Source organism: Vipera ursinii, assembly GCF_947247035.1.
Source record: "Vipera ursinii genome assembly, chromosome: 4".
Classification (NCBI taxonomy): domain Eukaryota; kingdom Metazoa; phylum Chordata; class Lepidosauria; order Squamata; family Viperidae; genus Vipera; species Vipera ursinii.
The window spans coordinates 50,587,119-50,608,207 of NC_139514.1; the positions used below are offsets into that span (position 1 = coordinate 50,587,119).

Sequence of the window (21,089 nt, forward strand, 5' to 3'; positions counted from 1 at the left end):
TTTGAGATAGCATCACTGAAATGAAGTCTATATTGAAATCCTATGCATCCATTGTTGCTGTTAGTTGCGAAATTTGGGAATAAAATCCTTAGTGTACAGAGCTTCCTTTGAACACAAGATTGGGTAGCAAATCATCTAACAGGATACCTGCGTCCAAGTACAGTTCCCCTCTCTCCTTAGATCTGCTATGATATTGGCTGATCATCCCGTAGTATTCAACGTAAGGTATTCTGCTCCTGAACCAACATTTCCTCTTGCAAATTCACATTAACTATACCAGGGGTAGGCAACCTTGGCTCTTTTATGACTCGTGGACTTCAACTCCCAGAATTCCTGAGCCAGGAGTTGAAGTCCATGAGTCATAAAAGAGCCAAGGTTGCCTATCTCTGAGCTACACCTCTGAACCAAGTAATGACTGGACATCTCCTTAGTCTATATTTCCTTGATTTTTGTATAATATTTTGCAATAAGCTAAATATTAGTAGTTTTAGGAACAGTTCTCTTACAGCATTGTTTTCATCTCATTCTTTGACTAATTCTATTTTTCTTTTTAATCAGCTTTTCTCTAACTAGTGTTTCATTAGTACAGGTAATCCCCAGAGTTACGACAGTTCATTTAGCGACCGTTCAAAGTTTTGACCTAACACCGCTCCCCCCAAGTCCCAAAATCACAAATGTTGCCACACCACCGCAGTCACTCACACTTACGAATGACTGTAGGGGCTCTGCAAAATTCACCCTACCTATTGCCACTCATCTTGCCTGATCTCACAATACTTTAGGCCTCTGTTCTCTGCAAATGGAGGCCTGGACGAGAACTGCAGCAAAAAGCTTTGCAAGCAGAGGGAAAGCCTGAAGCACTGAGTGTATCTGGTATTTTTAATGCCTAAGTATGGTACAGAAGCTGAAGCATAGCCTTGGCCACTAATACCTTATATTGGTCATCCAACTCCAGTGGACACTGGGCAGCATACAAAATAAGGAGAAACATAAAACACAGCTAAAAACATTGAAGAGCTCTGAAACTAGCCTTAACACCATTAGCCTAGTAGTAGAAAAGATGTGCATTCCAAGATAAGATTGCTGTCCGGCAGCACTCCAAGCTATTGATGCTCAATTGGGAGTCCCGTTAATTGTCACTTGTGCCATTTTATGGTGGTGCCAAGCAAATGCTAGAACTCTTTGTTTTTTGTTCCTTAATAATCTTCTAGGCAGAAAAAAAAGTGCCCTTCTTATTCCTATCTGAGAAATGGACACAAGAACCATATAATCTGCATATAAAAGTGCGAAAACTCACTGGTTCCGTCAAAACAGGAAGATGATGAGCAGGGACCATGAGCAGCTGCAGGGCTTTTTTTTCCTCATTGAACACTCAGAACGGAGTTCCGGCACCTTTTTTGGATGGAACCTTGTAGGGTAGGCATGGCAGGTTGTATGACATGTGTGAGTTCCGGCACCTTTTTCTTTTACAAAAAAAGCACTGAGCAGCTGTATTATTGGATTAATGTAGAAAGTGAAAAGGGGGATAGTATACCGCCTTGCCTTTCCCCTCTTTTGGTTGGAATAGCTTCAGAGAGATGACCTTGAGGAAAGATCTAATTCTCAGGTAAAAACTAGTAACTTTAAAGAGACCAAAGTTTGAACATGCTATCTTGCTTGGATATTAAGAAAAGCATGCAGCAAAATAAAATGTCAATCTACCGTAATTCTATCAGAACAAATACTGCAGCTATTTTGTTATTTATCTGTGCAGGACATCTGAATGCACTCTTATGTCTTCCTAAGAAACCTTTTACAATGATTGCTGTTTATGGTGGGAACAAATAGCAAATCATTTACCACCTTTCAAAACTAACTTGGCTGTTATCATCTCACATTAGGGATAAAAATATTATCACTCCTGTGTACATTTTAAAAAGCTTTCAGTACAAGTATATCCTAACGTTTGGCATGGATTTAGTTAATCTCTGGAATAAAAAGGGGGAACAAAAACTAACACGAACCAGCCTCTAAAACAGGGCTTTTCAACAAGTGGTACGGGTAACTCCTGTGGTACATTGGCACCTGGCAGGTGGTACGCGACCATCCTAGAAAAGTGGTAGCGGGGGAGGGGAATGAGCTGAAACAGTGGCAGCATCGCACAAGCCTGAGCGAGAGACGGCTGGAGCTGCAGGCCTATCAGGGCTCAGCGGAAGCGCCAGGATCAGTGCTTTTTCGGGGCTGTCAGGGCTCAGGGGAAGCGCCAGGATCAGCGCCAGGCTCCAGCTGGAGCTCGGTGCCGATCCTGGCGCTTCTGAGCCCAGAAGAAGCACCGATCAGGTGGAATGTTGCAGCATCTCCAGGGTCTTGTGATTTACATTCAGATGCTTGGCAACTGATTCATATTAATGATGGTCACAGTGTCCCAGGGTCATGGGAAATGACCAAAACCTGCTGCAACCACCCAGCAGACGGGGGGAATAAAAACCAAACACCCCCACTGCCAATCCTCAGCCAATCCTCAACAGAAATGCTCACAACAATGAAAACCTCGGACAGGAGGAAGAATGCTGCCAGGCGGGCAGGCGTCTTGCTTGGCTGTGGCTTGGGGGGCACTTTTTTCAGTGCCATTGTAACTTCGAACAGTCACTAAGCAAACTGTTGTAAGTCAAGGACTACTTGTTCTTCATCACTTTTTTCTTTTTTTGGTTTTTTTGGGCGGTACTTGGATGCTGCCATATCCTAAAAGTGGTACAATGGGTGAAAAAGATGAAAAGCCCTGCTCTAAAAGTCTACACTATTAATCCATGAAAACAATTAAAATTCATGCATGGTTACCCTTGACGATTTCTGCCCACACATCTTGGAATTTATATTAACATATTTAAAAATGCATGTCTCTCTATATCTATTTTTAAGCTGAACTGATATATTCCAATCATTAGATTTATGATTCAGTGCATGCTAATTATTACAATTTACTCAGTGCAATCAGGGTCATTCCAATGGAGCAGTAAGAATGCACTTCTAATTTAACAGGTAGAAGAGTAACAATAGGAAACATGGTTAAAATTTCAAACTCCTGCTATTAACAGGCTTATAAGGAACCAAGCTTTTGCTGCCTTTAAAAAAAATGTAATTGATTTTATAGGATATCCCTTTGTATTGTTCCCAGACGCTGTTAGACTCTCTCTAATAACAAAAAAGATCAGGAATGTTAGCCTAGTTATAAATTTCATGTTTCTAAATAAAGACACCAGCATAATGCATTTTTGTAACTGATTCGGATCTGAAAGAAAATGCTTGTACAAAGAGCTTCATCTCTGCCAACATTTCGAACAGCAGTTAAATCTTAGCTTTTCTATAGATTTTGGAAATAGAATTTATGTAAATTTACCTGTTCTGGAAGTATTAGATGGTTTGTTATTCCTGTACGATATTCTACAGTTTTAAACGTAATTGGCAATGGTTAGCCATTTTTTTGTATTGAAGCAGCAAAGCGGTGTAAAACATCATGTCAATACAGATTTTGTTTTATTCAACATACCCTATTCTATCCATACATAATATACAAGCACATGTACATACTTTATGTATCAAATTATAGCTTGATGAATAGTAGCTGCTTTTTCTATTTCTAAAGAAGAAAAATAAAGACAAACCAGCATGATGTGTTCTATTTAGATGAACAAAATGTGCTACAACATAATGAGAAATCTGTGATGACTAATCCCTATATTTATTTGGAACATAAAAGGCATTTCAGTGTGGCAAACTACATGTACCGGTAGCTTCTATTCTATTCTTCATTACAGAATAAAGTAATAAATAAGCACAAAGACTTACAATAAAACTTAACTGAATTTTAAATTCCAGTTCAACTATAATTTTTTTTACTGAAACATTTACATCACTGCATTCAAGTATTTTGATTTTTAAAGAACATTCCTGATATTAAAAAACAATTCTAAACAATTAAAAAACACTGTATTAAAATACAATGACAAACCTTTAAATTATATAACTTTTGACACTTTATTTTGTAAAGTATCTAATACAGCCAATTTATTTCTATGTTTTCTTTTTAGTTAAGAATTTCTTGCCATGTTAGTTTGAATTTTCTGGAAGAGTTTTTTATTCTTGAATATTTCAAAGTATGTACATTCAATCTAAGCCGCCAACCAAAGTAAGAAAGTGAATGTTGTATACAAAACAGAAAGGTCAAAAATACAGACAAGATTATTGGTATTTCAATTATTTAGAATATCTGAGATTAAAAATATTGTAAATGACCAACGTGGGCGTATTTACAAGATTTTCTAGAAATTTCTTCAACTTCTCAAAGATTTTCTTTTTGGTTCTCAAGTGTCTATATTCTTAACTAGAAGACTGAGTAGTTTTATAATTTGTGACTAGACTCTTGCAGTAATCCAACAATTTTACAAGAGTTTACAATTTTACAAATGTGTCAGCAATAGTCATATTTTTCAGCCAATATTGTGAAGCACTGCAAAACTTGATTCCACTGCAGATAACCGTTGTTCTAATGCTTTCAGTATTGTTTCTGCCTGTTAAAAATACAATTTTAAAAAATCAATTTAATATATCACTTTTCTCCTACTTCATCAGTACAATCTGAGGACACTCAGAGTGGACACTACCTTTCATTCCCATATCTTGTAACTGATATAACAGGGATTTGGAACTGCATGATACATTGGTCTAAAACCAGCATTGTGCAAAAAGTTTAAGCAGTTGCATGAACATATAAAACTAGTGCTAATATATGTTTAATCAGAAAAACAATTATATTTGCATTCAAAGTACACAGGAAAGAATAAAGAAATGTATTTCTTTTTCACCCAAATTTTCCCTTAGCTGCTATTGACAGAATGATTTTACTTATGTATGAATAAAAGATTTTAAGAATCCATCATAATACATCTAAATAAATAAGGATACAAGGCAAAATATAAATACAGAATAATTATCTTACCCTTCCTAACGATTCTTCTAAACTAGCTCGACTTTCAAGTGTGAGAGGTTCCTCATCAACGTCAGCTTTTTGTTCTGATGACCCTAAGGTATAACTTAGACATTTATAGTTATAAGTAGCATAACAATCATTTATGGGAACAATCATGACTATAGTACTTACTGCAATAAAATCCGTCAATGACAGTGATTTATTATTTATTATTAGACTTATATACCGCCCTTCTCTGGTAGGACTCAGGGCGGTTCACAAGGCTTTTAAAATAACAATACAATTACAAAAATTAAGAACAGTTAAAATAATTACATTTAAACCTTGAATAAATATAAAACCCCAATTAAAATCCAATTAAAACCCCAATTAATACTCTCAGTCCAGGCCAGAAAGCTCAAAGAGCCAAGTCTTCAGGTCCCGGCGGAATGAGTGAAGGTCAGGGGCAGTCCTGAGCTCTACGGGCAGCTGGTTCCAAAGGGCAGGTGCGCCCACAGAGAAGGCCCTCCCCCTGGGTGTTATCCGCTGGCAATCTTTTACCGGCGGTACCCTGAGAAGACCCTCCCTGTGGGAGCGCACAGGACAAAGGGAGCTTGATGCCGGCAGCAGGTGTTCCCTCAGATATCCCAGACCCAAGCCATTTAGGGCTTTATAGGTCATCACCAGCACCTTGAATCAGTAATAATTAATACTAATATACTAATGAATCTTTTGAATTCAAAACATAAGTAAATGATCAATCAATTCAATGTCATTTTAAAAAGAATGTTCAGAAGACCCTTGTAACCCTTTTAACCTGTTCACTAAGAATATTTATTGGCCAAGTGTTTCTGAAAACACAGAGGACTGATTCCCACCCAAGTATGGAGATTTGCAGGACAGTTGTATTAATCTATGGTAGCAAAAAATCACAAAGAATGTAGAAGCATCTTTCCAACATATTTTGATTAACATTTATTACATTTTTATTAAAAGGCATAAGATTCTGTGAGCTGTGTTTTAATGACATTAGTGGAAAAATGTACTATTAAACTTATTTTTTTCATTTGCAGATGACTCTTATTTTATTCCCACACTGAGATTTAGAACCAACAACTTTAAAAAGGAAAAACTATTGTGATTAGAATTATGCAAACACCAGAATTCTAAGTAAATAATATATACACAGTGTCAACAATGTTGAAGAACTAATATAGAAATTAACTCCTTATCTCTGGAACTTATATAGACATATTTTTTCATAAAGAGATGGATATAATATTTGAGGGAGAAAGAAGAAATGAAAGAATCTCAACACTTGAAATCAAACAAAAATGAGGGCCATTTCTGATGTACAGGTGAAACTCGAAAAATTAGAATATCGTGCAAAAGTTCATTTATTTCAGTAATGCAACTTAAAAGGGGAAACTAATATATGAGATAGACTCATTACATGCAAAGCAAGATAGTTCAAGCCGTGATTTGTCATAATTGTGATGATTATGGCGTACAGCTCATGAAAACCCCAAATCTACAATCTCAGAAAATTAGAATATTACATGCAATCAATAAAACAAGGAGTGTACATAGAACAATATCGGACCTCTGAAAAGTATAAGTATGCATATGTACTCAGTACTTGGCTTGGGCCCCTTTTGCAGCAATTACTGCCTCAATGCAGCGTGGCATGGAAGCTATCAGCCTGTGGCACTGCTGAGGTGTTATGGAAGACCAGGATGCTTCAATAGCGGCCTTCAGCTCTTCTGCATTGTTCAGTCTCATGTCTCTCATCTTTCTCTTGGCAATGCCCCATAGATTCTCTATGGGGTTCAGGTCAGGCGAGTTTGCTGGCCAATCAAGCACAGTAATCCCATGGTCATTGAACCAGGTTTTGGTGCTTTTGGCAGTGTGGGCAGGTACCAAGTCCTGCTGGAAAATGAAGTCAGCATCCCCATAAAGCTCGTCTGCGGAAGGAAGCATGAAGTGCTCCAAAATCTCCTGGTAGACGGCTGCGTTGACCCTGGACTTAATGAAGCACGGTGGACCAACACCAGCAGATGACATGGCTCCCCAAATCAACACAGACTGTGGAAACTTCACACTGGACTTCAAGCATCTTGCAGTGTGTGCCTCTCCATTCTTCCTCCAGACTCTGGGTCCTTGGTTTCCAAATGAGATGCAAAAGTTGCTCTCATCAGAAAAGAGGACTTTGGACCACTGAGCAACCGACCAGGTCTGTTTTTCTTTAGCCCAGGTAAGACGCTTCTGACGTTGTTTGTTGTTCAGGAGCGGCTTGACAAGAGGAATGCGACATTTGAAGCCCATGTCCAGGGTCCGTCTGTGTGTGGTGGCTCTTGATGCACTGACTCCAGCCTCAGTCCACTCCTTGTAAAAGTCCCCAACACTTTTGAATGGCCTTTTCCTGACCATCCTCTCCAGGCTGCGGTCATCCCTGCTGCTTGTGCACCTTTTTCTTCCACATTATCCCTTCCACATAACTTTCTATTAATGTGCTTTGATACAGCACTTTGGGAACATCCAACTTCTTTTGCAATTACCTTTTGAGGCTTTCCCTCCTTACGAGGGTGTCAATGATTGTTTTCTGCACAACTGTCAGGTCAGCAGTCTTCCCCATGATTGTGATTCCTACTGAACCAGACTGAGACACCATTTAAAGGCTCAGGAACCCTTTGCAGGTGTTAATGGCTTAATTAGCTGATTAGAGTGGGACACTTTAAGCCTAGAATATTGCACCTTTTCACAATATTCTAATTTTCTGAGATTGTGGATTTGGGGTTTTCATGAGCTGTACGCCATAATCATCACAATTATGACAAATCACGGCTTGAACTATCTTGCTTTGCATGTAATGAGTCTATCTCATATATTAGTTTCCCCTTTTAAGTTGCATTACTGAAATAAATGAACTTTTGCACGATATTCTAATTTTTTGAGTTTCACCTGTACTTTTCTTCTTCCACAAGGCAGTAGCACAAAAAAATGATGCTTCATAAATTTAAAGCAATAGGTAATAAATATTCCATTAGACCTAAAACATTCCATTTGCCTTTGAAGCAAAATAAAAATCTGTAATTGAAGAAGTTAAATTTCCAAAGTAACCGATTCTACTTAAGAGAATATAAGGAAAATGTTATTAGCAAGTTTCACTGTAGGTTCACTTACCTTTCTAGAGAGTCTATGTTTAAGCAAAACAAATCTCGTTTATAATCAAGGTGTCTTGGGGTACATCTATAAATGTTTCCAAGGTTCATATTGCAGCCAGAGCAAAACAAGGTTTCAAGAATACTGTAAAGCAAAACATCAGATTTTTAATAATGTGCTCTAATTTAGATTTCCTGCAAATGAAGCAAATAATACTGAAAGTTCCTGGAGAAACAGACATAATGTCTTACAGATTTTATCCTCACATTCAGGGTTTGATCTCCCATTTTCCTTCCTCTTGCCTCTTCATTTCAAAAAAATGAAAAAAAATGTACTATGTTGTGATACTGAATTGGTCTAACACAAATATTACTATTAGTTTGCTGGATTCAGATAAATTAAACAGTAGCGCATCTAAATATGGTTACTATTAAACTACATGGGCATGTCAAACAAAAAAACCCCTTTGATCAAAAGTAATCAGCTACACCAACATGAAGTTTTGCTGTAGGTCAATTATAACTTTCATTCTGAAGTTCTAATCATAACTTACCAGCCAGTTTCACCTGCCTGGCTTGAAAGTTTTTGCTCTTTGTGTACTGAGACATTGAGTGTAACACCTGAAATGTGAAAGGTACACATCAAAGCAGCAGAAACAAAATGTTCTCTTAAAAAGGCAGGCCACTTTAATAAACCAAAGAATACAGAAAGCAATGTCAAGATTGTATGATAGTCTTCGAGCCAAGAAAGACAATAAAGCTTTTGTTTTAACAATTAAAGCATTTATATTCCATTCAAATGAATATGTAACATAGAAAACTAAAGGTGAGTAAAAAAAAACAATACAATGCAGTGAAACAGCATATGCAACCTAAGCAACAGATAAACCAGCTCTGTTGAACATGAAATTTGTGGCAGATCACAAATTCAATAGCAGCAACAAACTGCAACCTAACTTGGTTTTGGGATTCCGCAACCGAAGTTCAACAATCAACAAACATTATCAAGTTCTTAGAAAAAAAAGAAACCTAAATAATCTGAGGGAGAAGAGTTTAGCCTAGAAGAAGAGACTGTTGCTGACTACAGGTAGTCCTCAACTTACAACCACAACTGAGCTCAAAAACATGTTGTTAAACTGAGACATTTGTTAAGTGAATTTTGCCCCATTTTACGACCTCTCTTGCCAGGGTTGTTGAATGAATCACTGCAGTTGACAAGTTGGTAACTGTGGCTGTTAAGTGAATCTGGCTTCCCCATTGATTTGGCTTGTCCAACCAAAGGTTTGCAAAAGGCAACCCAGCAGATGACCTTGGGCAACAGCAACCGTCGTAAGTACGAACCAGTTGCGAAGCGTCTGGATTTTGATCAGACGACGATCACGGGGAGGCTACAAAGGTTGTAAGGGTGATAATGGACGTAAGTCACTTTTTTTTTCCAGAACGGTCACTCAGTGAACTGCTGTAAGTCGACGACTACCTGTACTACGTTGTTAACACAGAACCGCAACCCGAGAAAGACGATAATGGCGGGAAGCCTTTGGCCGCTGCGCGCGGGAAAAGCATTTTCACCAACGGCGCGCGGCGTTGCTAGGTAGCCGCGCGCGTTTCTCCCCCCCACCCCCACTGACTCTTAAGCAGGATGCAATTGGTGTCCTCGTCGTTAGTCTCCCAGCTGAGCGTGTCTCCTACAGGCCGTTTGCACCCGGCGCAGAGGAATACCATAGGCAGGTCCTCTGCACCCGGCCCTTCCTGGTTTTCGGGCCCTACTTTGTCACAGAACGTTTCCACCGGCAGAGAGCTTTCTTCAAATGGGAAGGCCGCCATTTTTTTTTTCCCCAAGCCGCTCGCGCCGAACTCCGCCTCCTCTCTTGCCTCAATACCGGAAAATAATGGGCGGCCCCTCGCCACGAGGTTGTTTCGTTTTCTTTCCCAAGGAGAGGAGGCAGAAACAGTCGTGGGGCGAGAGAAGGGCGGGAGGATTTGCGCGCGTGCGCACTAACTCACGCACGCACCTCATCACCACCACCACCACCACCACCTAGAAAGGCCTCCGTTGATGGATTCGCGGTGGGAGCTCTTTGAACGCGAACGGCCTAAGCGCTGAGCTTGGTGGTTTGCGAGCGTGTTTCGCCTGAAGAACGGGAAATACGGAGGCCGGTTTCATTTAGTTCTGAATCGCGGCTAGCATTTAGACCAAGGGTCTTCAAACTTGGCCCTTTTATGACTTCTGGACTTCAACTCCCAGAATTCCTCAGCCAGCCACGCTGGCTGAGGAATTCTGGGAGTTGAAGTCCACAAGTCATAAAAGGGCCAAGTTTGAAGACCCCTGATTTAGACTGTACTGTTCTATAAATAAATAAATAAATAAAGCTTTATTGTCAAGGTACAACATGTGTACATTGAGATTAGCTGAGCCTTTCCCCCCCTGCTCTCTCCCCCCAACACACAGTGACAACAAACCCTCCATCCTACCACACCATGTGAACCAACTACACCACACACCGGCCTCCCAAGTCAATTCTGCATAAGATTATGTCCCATTTAAAAGCCTAACAGCCCACGGATAAAAGCTATTTTTCAGCCTGTTGGTACGGCTGGCTAGATTCCTATATCTCCTACCGGATGGTAGGAGAGTAAAGAGATACCCTACTGTACTCTTAAAAAAAACCCGCGTAAATGTATAAAAAAAACAAAAGAAAAGAAACCTGTGATAAAGCCTAAACGTGTGTTACAGGTAGTCGTGGGGACCCTGCTGGGCCTCTCAGACGTTTATACTTACTGGGATTCGGGTAGCAGAATCGCCCAAACCCTACCCCCAAAATGGAAGATTTTAACTAAAATCTATTATGTAACCCTTGTCCTTTCCTGTCAAATTTCTATCAAGAGACTTGACAAGCAGCATCTGATACTCTAAAATGAGTTGAAACAGTTGTTTTAACAATCTGGATGCAAAATGTTTTGTACTGTTGGCATTAGATTCTAGCACAAACAATAACAGTGGGCCACGGCTCATACTTAAAAGCAAGAGGCATTCAGTGTCATTCTAGCATTTGGCAGCTGTTACAGCAGAAATGAAGGTCAGCCTGAATAGTTCTGCTATCTCAAGGTAATTAAGGATGTCAGATGAAAAATTATTCACACAATTACAGCGTGACATTATGGAAACACTAGTTTTGTGCTGGATCTATTAAGAGTTCAAAGCTACCTTGGTTGTACTGCTGAAATGACTAATGCAACAAATTATACTGTGCCTTATGAATATTACCTGGATTACTTTGATTTACCTCCAGTTGATGCAAGTAATCTGAAAGCCAACAGATGTAAGTACTGCTGTTCTTTCCACTATGTAGGAATAAATGTTTTATCCAGTGCTTTTTTTGTAAAAGAAAAGGTGCCGGAACTCACACGTCATACAACCCGCCTTGCCTACCCAAAAAAGGTGCCGGAACTCCGTTCTGAACGTTCTATGAGAAAAAAAGCCCTGGTTTTATCTCCCCTTAAATGAAAGGGTGATCATTCAGATAGAAATATCTTAGACAGGGTAGGAGAAATCTAGTTCAGGGATCCTTGAATTCTAGGGATGGAGATAAATGTAATGGTCCCTGCCTTCATGGAAGCAGGTTTTTGATGGCCAGCGTTACACCTGGAATACAAAGGAAATAGATCCTAAGCATGTTTTATTTAAATAAAAATGTATTTAATTTTAATGGGTCGAACTAGAAAAATATCTCTTGAATGTAGCTGGGCATGCACCTACAACTTTAGTTATATTTAAGACTATCAAAATCAACATGTTTTTCACTACTACTGCACCTTAATACTTATTGATCTCAGTAAATCTCAGCCAAACTGCGGATTATAGTTTCCATTTGTAGTGGAAATGTTGCATACATTTTAAATATAGCACTGAAGACAACCTCTTGAATAATTAAACAATAAAGGCCATGTATATTACATGTATATAAATATGCTGATATTTATATTTATTTGAAGAGTTCTAATTTATTTTTCAACAGATTCAATTGTCATAGGCTTTTGGATTGGACTTGTTTCTTTTGTGGCATTTCTCTTCTTTATTTTGTTCTACATGTCTCGATCTGGTACAACATCCATGAAGTGAGTGAAATATCTTTTATTCTACAAATGGTTTTGTAGTTATAAAGTTTCTACAGCTTTAGAAAAAATGGTATACACTGAAAATAGAAGCTGGAAGGGACCTTGGAGGTCTTCTAGTCCAGCCCCCTGCTCAAACAGAAGTACCTATACCATCTCAGACAAAGTGACTGTCTAGCCTCTTCTTAAAAATCTTGTGATGGAGCGCCCATGATTTTTGGAGGCAAGCTGTTCCACTGGTTAATTGTCCTCACAGGAAGTTTCTCCTTAATTCCAGGTTGCTTCTCTCTTTTGATCAGTTTCGAACCATTGTTTCTTGTCCTGCCCTCTGGAGCTTTGGTGAATAAAGTGACCCCCTCTTCTTGGTAGCAGCCCCTCAAGTACTGGAATACTGCTATCATGTCTCCCCAACTTACATATGATTTAATAAACCACTGGATTTAAACGGTGGTGGGATTCAGCCAGTTCGCACCAGTCCAGCAGAACTGGTAGCTAATTTTTTGTTGCCCAGGCCCAGAATGGACTTCCAGAAATGTATCTGCACAGAGATCCGGTTGTTCACATATTTGAATCCCACCACTGGATTTCAGTTTTTCTGAAAAGACTTTTTCAGCACCTCTTAATGATGGTAAAATCCTTGCGATGCTTAAGAGTATTTCAAGATGCAAACAAATAAACCCAAGCAATTTGTATATTTATCACATGCATTTGGTATCGGAAATGTGGCCAATAACCAAAGAAATTTGTTTGAACCTCAAGAAAAGATATTGAAGGGTATCTACTGAATACTGCAGACCTATCAGATTCCTATAAGCTTCCTCACTTCCTACCTTCTACAAAATTGGCAGGTTAGATCCAAATTTATTCATGTCAATTTACTTCAGTTAGAAGATTAGTTTTAACTAAAGTAAACTGAAATAAATTTGGATCTAATCTGCCAAATTTAGTGCTGTTGTTTTAAAGATTATGTTTTACAAAACTTCTACAAATGAGTTTTTACATCATTTTTTGTGGGAAGAATGCATATGTACTTGCAATTTATACATCTTTGAGGTAGTGTTTTATAATTTACAGAATACATTGATTTTATAACCTATCTCACATAGACAACCTGTCAGAAAATGAGCAATAGTTCCATACAGATAAATATTGTATTGCTGGGCACTGACCAAAGAAATATTATTGGGACTAAACATTATAGAGACAGTTATTAAAAACTTGCAGTTGAAATCCCGTTATAAAGCTCAGTGTGATTTGAGCCAATAAATTTATTACATGAAATTTGATTATCGGTTATTATTGATCTCCCATATGACCTGACAATACTTTAAAGACAGTCAAATTTAATTCAGCCAATTTTGTTCTCAGGTCTGGAGGATCCAAGAAGTTTCCATGGAGTTATTCAGAAACTATTCATCAAAATCTTGTTAATAATGACACTGTACGAACATCTATAGATAACCAAGGAGAAGAAATTGAAGGGCTATGTTCAAATAATAGGTTACCATGTCACCATATGGACAATTCAGTGTAAAACCTTCTCACAAGTGAAATATGAAACCTGCTACATATTAAAATAATACAATGTGCTAGGAGGAATACCTTTGTAACAAAACATTTAATCATTCTTTTTTTAAAAAAATACCGGTACTTTGGGTTTTTTGTTATATAACAATCATTGTAGTATCTAATACAAAAGGGTAGATTTAACAGAAAATAAATATGAAATCCACAATTTAATTTCAAAAAAAATATCAAATGATTTATATACATAGATGAGACAAAATTTTGTTAACTTTACGTATACAGCTTAGTACCTCAAAATCATGCTTCAAATAATTTAGGAAATTGAACAAAACCAAAATCAGGTGCTCTACTCTACTGAATTACTACTAGAAATATTACATTACTTGTATTTTTACACGATACACAATGATTGCTGTAAAAAAAACTGGCTGAATCTGCAGATTGACTTTTGTCCTAATTGAAAATAAATCGTGATTGAACAATATTTAAGACTAATTAAAAAGTAGTTATGTCTGAGATTCAGTGAAACAAAATATAGTGGTTCTATATTATAAATTACTCACTTTCTAAAATACAAACATGGAACATTAAAGTTGCACAGCCTTTTATCTGCATAGAATATATCGTCTATTAGAAGCAGAATTATTATAAAAATTTAAAAACATTTTTTCTGTTTCTGTAATACAATGTATACAATAGTGTTGGGCAAAATTTTCCAGTGACAGGTATAGTTCATTTTCTAAGAATTACTGGAAATGTAATAATCAGGTTGGATCATTTTTCCATATTTGGTAGCAATGCTGCAAAACTCAACAACACTGAAAAACAATCTCTAATGGATTGAAACAATTTATAAAAGGTTAGTTTCCTTTCCAACCAATTTAATTAAATATTATCGAGGTTTATATCCCCACAAAATACACTGGAGCAGCTCTGTACATGTTAATTGCTGCAAGGACTCTTTACACTTCTGATATAAAAGTACACAGAATTCCTTCTCAGAATAATGGCTAATTAAGCTGTAGGAGTATACCTCTATGTCCAAAATAACTTTCATATTTCTAAAGTAAATCTGACGCAGAATGTACTTCAACTTGGAAATCATATGTGAGTTTGTACCACATCCAAAATTTCAGTTCTTTTAGCAGTGATAATATTCCAAATTTTAGTGATTTGTTTCAACAGAAATTGCTATTATTCATTATATTTTCTGATTTATAATATGCTCATTTTACTGTTTATATAATACTTGGATTTTAAATATAACCATGTAGGATACTCAATTATATAAAACGAATATTGAAAATGTTTATGTTAATAAATTTAATATTAGTCAATTTGATTTGTTTGTAAATTTCTTATGATTCACTTCATTTTTTCCCTTTTTGGCCCCCCTTTTTTCTTCTGTTTTTTTCTCAAAAATCTTAATATATATTAATAAATATAACAATAAATTAATTCATAAGTCAGACTTCATTACACCCTTATGGAAAATAGCTAAGCAATTTTGTAAAACGATGTGGCAGATAATTCCTTGTAAATAGATATGACAGACTAGCCTGGTAACATGACAAAGCCAACATAAAACAAAGTATAATCTTGACACTACTATGGTTTTGTCTTCTTTCAGCCTTTTCTGGATCCAGATATGGGATTGTACGAAGCTTGTGCATTGTGTATTTTCGAAATAAAGGAATGGCTTCTGTTAGTGCAGCTGAGAAATCATATTTAGCCGAAGCAATTTCTGTAAAACCTCAATTATTTTAGGGTTTTATGGACACAGTTATAAGCTTTGTAAAACAGGACAGATTTCTAACAAGAAATGAATACTCAACAGTAGTTACAGTATTTACACATGAAATTATGTAGTGATATGATTAAAGAAAACTATTTCAACATTGGTTACTGTTCTTATGGACATTTTAGAAGCTTCAGAGAAGCTAAAAATCCTTTGGAGTATGGAAGTACACATACAAGGGCTGTATGTGCTTCAAAAATAATTCAGAAAAATGTCATGTTTTTTCTCAGAATTCTAAATGATGAACCTGATACTTAGTGCTCTTAAAAGATCACCCCATTAAAGCACTGTCACTTTTTAATGTGATTTATTAAAACAGAACCTTGAAAAGAAATGCAGTTGATTTAAAATGAGGTTGTTTCTCTATTCTTGCATATAACAAAACACTATTTCTAAAACCATTTTCAAAGCATATGCAGTTCTAATGGACATCTTTATTTCATACAACAGTAAATATTACTCTGTTTACTGCAAAATTATTAACTTCAATGTTTTGTTCATTATTTTTCTAGCAGTGTAAAACATACAAAAATAGCATCTGATACCAGCTTTGCCAAATTCTGAAAAAATATGAGTTTATTTGAAATCATGCCTATTATAACATACAATTGTACTACTATTAGTAGGAAAATAGACATTGTTTTTAAAACAATTTCTGTAGGATTTTACACAATGGTTTTTATTTTTTTAATTTCAAGATAGGAAAGTTGACAAATGTTTGAGTTGAAGACTGAAAGTGAGGATGAAGATTTAGAGATGAGTATATGTCTTTGCAGAGAGAAACCATCGAGTCTTCAAATTCCAACCTTTTTTTGTCATTTCCTTCAGCATCAGTTGCTCCACATATTAGTTTAATGTGTCTCATAAACATGTCTGGTTGCCTTGCTCCTAGCCAAATGTCTCCAATATAAATTGAAGTAAGGAAAAGGCTTGCAGCTAGGAAAAAGAAAATGAAAAGTTACAAAAGGGGTATGCATAATGTGGGAAAAGAACTTTGTTTCAAACTTGAAAGAACCTATCCTACTGCAGAGATTCTGTCAGGGTATGTCAAGCCAAAACCCATAAAACTTTGATTCTTCCAAGTTTCATGCAAAGCAAAATTTAGATGAGTGAGACAAGGCTTTATATATGCTATCTCCCATCCTCTCACTTCTTAGAAAATCCCAACAGCTTATCTCTCTGGTCTGCTCCTCAATTTTCTCAGTGCCTTCCCTCACGAATTGTCCCCATCAGTTTCCCTCCCCTCAGCTACTGATGTCTTGGCTTTTCATGTGCTTCTCCCAGCATACTTCTGCCTTGATTGAAATTGACTCTTTTTATTTTGTACTGAGAATGGCTTGCACTGAGAATGATTTAGATCCTGGATATCCAACATTTTGGCTTACCTGGGCCACACTGTGTGAAGAGGAATTGTCTTGGGCCACATATAAAATATATAATATAGTTAATTTTTTTAAAAAATTTTTTATTTTAATTCCATTTATATCCCGCCCTTCTCCGAAGACTCAGGGCGGCTTACAAGCTTAGCAGTAGCCTTCATTCTATGTATATGCCTGCTTATTAGGGCTTTCACACAAACCCCAAGCGGCATTATTACAAAGTCAGCTTATTGCCCCCAACAATCTGGGTCCTCATTTTACCTACCTCGGAAGGATGGAAGGCTGAGTCAACCTTGAGCCTGGTGGGATGCGAACCTGCACTTAATTGCAGGCAGCTGGTGTTACTTAAGGAGGTATTAGCCCACTGCTCCACCAAGGCTCTTATTTAATATTAAATGTGTATAAACCACACGAAGTTTATGGTCTTGTGGGCCTGCGTTACTAGCTGTCCAGGGCTACATGTGGTTTGCATCTGGCAGATTGGACATGCCTAATTTAGATATTCCTAGTTATTAGTATTTGAGCATCTCTCTTGTAGATTTAATTTAGTCTGCAAAAGATCTGACATGGAATATCTCACCTTCCAGTAGAATCCACCCACTCCAGTTATAACTTCAACCACCCAATTAATATTTGAATAGCTACTAGTATTGCCTTGACTTTAAAGTAGCAGAAAAACTAGTACCTGAAGACTCAAACTTTTATATATTACTGTACATTGTAGTTTTAAAGATATTAAAGATATCTATGGAGATTCTTAGTCATCCAGGTCACAGTTGTCCCAAAGATGCATTTTTAAAAGACAGCTGGACTTTCTTGTTTTTCCTTGAAGATGTTTCACTTCTCATCCAAGAAGCTTCTTTATTTTTGAAGTTCTTGGATGAGAAGCGAAGTGTCTTCAAGGAAAAACAAAGTCCAGTTGCCTTTTGAAAAAGCACCTTTGGGATACTAAACCATATAATTTAGCATATAATTATGCTAAAACCCAATGTTCTGAACTGTTATTTGCCCTTGACTGTAACTCATCTTCTAGAAATGTTAACCTGTATTATGATATATAGCAAATTCCAAGGTTTCATAAGCAGAACAGCCTTTTTTCAATTTGATGATTTCTAATCATAGCTATAAGTTAATAGACCTGAAGTTTAGCATATGTCAAAGATAACATGTAGGGAAAGGAGAGAGTATTTTTGTGGGGGGGGGGGGGAACAAATTACCTTTGTTCACTTCTGTCATTTCAGTGAGGCAGAATTTTTTCACTGTCCCATGAAAATTATTTTCTGTCAGGCCCTGAGATTCTAGTAGATGGAGCATGATTCCATTAAGCACAGAGAGATCACTCAGATTCACAACTTCAGAGGCATTACAGATACTGCTATAAAGCTTAAATATAGCCCTTTTCAGTGATCCATCTTTAAGAATATAATCCAATGTAAAGTTGTTTTCAAAAGCACATTTTTTAAACCACCAGAAAGTCAGGAGTACATTCTGAATGTTCAAGTTGCCATCAAGGAGGGATGTCACAAGCCATCTAAATACTAAATAAGCAATCTTGCATGTAAGCTCTGGATTACTATATCCTTTCTGCTCTGTTGGAGATTTTGTGGATATTTTCAGTACAATGGGTTCCCAGTGGATAAAAACAGATCTCAGAAGAGTTTTGCATTCATTTAAATAGACTTCTTTCCATACAGAGATTGCAGGTGCCTCTATTTCAGTTCTGTTCTTTCTCTGAGCTAGTCGGATTGATGCTTGCGAATGTAACCGTGGTTTGTTCCTGTCTGTATTTTCTGAATTAGATAAAAGCAAAAAGCCTTTTATAAGCAATGGCATAAGGGTAATCAATAAGTAATTGATTATGAGTACTAAGGCAGAGATGAATCGACAGATATTGTCGTGCAGAATAACTTTCTACTGAGTATGCTAATTACCTCAAAAAGTAGCAGATTTCATATTAAATAAATACCAGCAAGTTAAGTATTGCCCCTTAATTATTAAAAAAGCAAATGTTAATTAATATCTAACAAGATCTCTGGAACAGCACCTGTTTTGTGCAGCAAAAATATTTGTATCAAATGCATCAAAGGTTTATACGCTTTGCCTTTAAAATCAACGGTAGTAATTTAGCTAAATAGAATCAGATACATGTTCACATTACACAATATGAAGTTGTTTACACACAGTATCCCTACCTATTCTCAAAGTATTTTAACTCCCTCACAGTTCTTCCTCAATCATTCCTCCCTCATCAGAGAATGTGCTTACATAGGTATTTCATTTCCTAAATTAATCTTTGGCAAACCAAAACACTGATGATGTCCCTATTTTCAATGCCTTTATGTTATATAAAAAGCTTTTGACACTGACTTTCAGTAAGCCGAACATGAAGCTATTCAAATTAATTCCCCATCATGAATCAAGGAGATATTTTTTTCAAATATATGCCTGCTGAATTCAGTGTTCTAGAGTAACTCATCTGGCAAACATATTGATTTGTGAGTTATTACAAATGCAGGAATCTATTTTAATCTCAGAATAAGTGGCTGTTTTTGTAGCATTTGCTGAATCTAGACATTGATATAACAGCAACTCTGAAGTACTTTGAGAATACTTACTAAGCAATTCTTTGATTTGGTATTGTTGTGCAATAACATGCAGGTCATTCTGAAGCTCCATATCTTTACTAATTATACTCCACTTGTACAAAAGTAGCAAAACATCATTGTTTGAAAGGATATGTTCATTTATAATGAATCTGCCCATTTCTCTGAAGGCTTCAATAACCAGAGTACGGTATTCCAATACAGAACTTAATACATTGAAAAACTGAATAAACTCAACAGGATCCAAGTTGGTTCTATTTAGCAGAAGACAGGAGACAAAATTAGGACAAAATATTTATGATTTCAACAAACAATGACTAAACTCACTGTTGATTTTATTAGACACCAAATAGTTAATCTCATTCCTGAATGAAGCAAAAAAAACTTGATGGATAATTTATACATTATTGGAAAACATTACCAATATGGCATAAACACTGTATCTATATATTAATCTTATAGAAGATTAAGTATTAATATGTGACTCGGAGCTAATGACTTATCAGTTGTTACGGCTTCTGAATCTGTTGTTCCCTGGATGGGGAGGGACCAACTTTGACTCAATCCTACCAAGACCAAGCCATGGATTATTAAGGCCCGCTGCATCTGGGAATGATCAATCTTTAAACAATGCAATTTAGGGCTCATGCACTGTAAGCAGGTGGCAGCTGTGGTCATAAAGGCATTTGTGCAACTCCAATTGGTGCACCAGTTGCATCCTTTCCTGAATCAGAAAGCCTTTCATGTCCTAGGCACCTTGTGGCTTAACTATTGCAAAGCTGATAATCTCAACTTCCATTTTTCCCCCTAGGAATGTGTACACATTGGGGGGAGGACCATAAAAGATACATTTATTTGATTGTTCAATAAGAAGTAAAATTAGATGTAACATCTCAGTTAGATAAGAATATCTGTTGGGGGGGGGCTGGTCAAGATAGGTCAAAAGCCCACCTAAAACAAAGGCTCAAAAGAACACCTGTGCCTATTCAGTTTTGCTAACAGGATCCAAACTAATGTGAAACAGCCTTCAGAAAAGCCACCTAAGTCAGTAGTCATTGCCCAGAAAAAAACATTTTAGCAACGTGAGGCAGAAATTTCAAATGATACAAAGCATGAATTATGGAAGACAGGCCTGACTTCAGCAGAAAAAATTAATGGCTAGATTGGGGTAGATGATGACGACAAATATTACTCTTTGTTTACAATGAAAAAGTAATTCTTTTTGTAAAGGAAAAGTATATGCCAAAAGAGTATAACTATACAACACCTTAAAAATAGATAATAATTACCGGATGTGGTTAAGAAGTGTGAGCAGAACATGGAGAAATTCATTAATAAGCTGGATGGGAAGGAATTTCTGATTCTCTTTTAATTCCAATTGACTAGATGAACTGAGTGAAGTTTGCTTATTTCCTAAATTAGTTTTCCAGAGAGTGTGGATTAAGGAGATTACACGTATTAACAACTTGTTTTCTAGAAACCTAGAAATAAAAAAGACAAGTATTTCAGGAAAACATTTAATTTTATTACTATATGTTTTTTATATTATAAAAACTCACATTT

The 21,089-nt window shown here is 36.8% G+C and overlaps 3 protein-coding genes across 3 annotated transcripts in view; 1 reads left to right on the forward strand and 2 right to left on the reverse strand.

Moving 5' to 3' along the window:
- Window positions 1-3,501: 3,501 nt before the first annotated feature.
- MIS18A (MIS18 kinetochore protein A) lies at window positions 3,502-9,966 on the reverse strand. The gene is made up of 5 exons (XM_083361770.1): window positions 9,735-9,966; window positions 8,661-8,727; window positions 8,129-8,251; window positions 4,976-5,069; window positions 3,502-4,547 (listed from the first exon to the last, which is right to left on the reverse strand). Exons 1-5 carry the CDS (start codon window positions 9,928-9,930, stop codon window positions 4,467-4,469), a joined length of 561 nt encoding a protein of 186 aa, XP_083217896.1. The 5' UTR covers window positions 9,931-9,966; the 3' UTR covers window positions 3,502-4,466.
- Window positions 9,967-11,289: 1,323 nt separating this feature from the next.
- Window positions 11,290-13,753, forward strand: MRAP (melanocortin 2 receptor accessory protein; the record flags this gene model as incomplete). Its single annotated transcript, XM_083362044.1, has 3 exons — window positions 11,290-11,426; window positions 12,123-12,222; window positions 13,588-13,753. The coding sequence occupies exons 1-3, from the start codon at window positions 11,330-11,332 to the stop codon at window positions 13,751-13,753; spliced, it is 363 nt and encodes a 120-aa protein (XP_083218170.1). The 5' UTR covers window positions 11,290-11,329.
- Window positions 13,754-16,223: 2,470 nt separating this feature from the next.
- The window catches only part of URB1 (URB1 ribosome biogenesis homolog), a gene marked incomplete at its 3' end in the record, with an annotated part of 58,625 nt that continues 53,759 nt past the window's right edge, over window positions 16,224-21,089 (reverse strand). The window contains exons 36-39 of the mRNA XM_083362043.1: window positions 20,816-21,007; window positions 19,539-19,780; window positions 18,141-18,713; window positions 16,224-16,480 (exon numbers count right to left, since the gene is read on the reverse strand). Coding sequence (XP_083218169.1) covers window positions 16,224-16,480; window positions 18,141-18,713; window positions 19,539-19,780; window positions 20,816-21,007 — 1,264 coding nt within the window. The remainder of the gene's footprint in view (window positions 16,481-18,140; window positions 18,714-19,538; window positions 19,781-20,815; window positions 21,008-21,089) is intronic.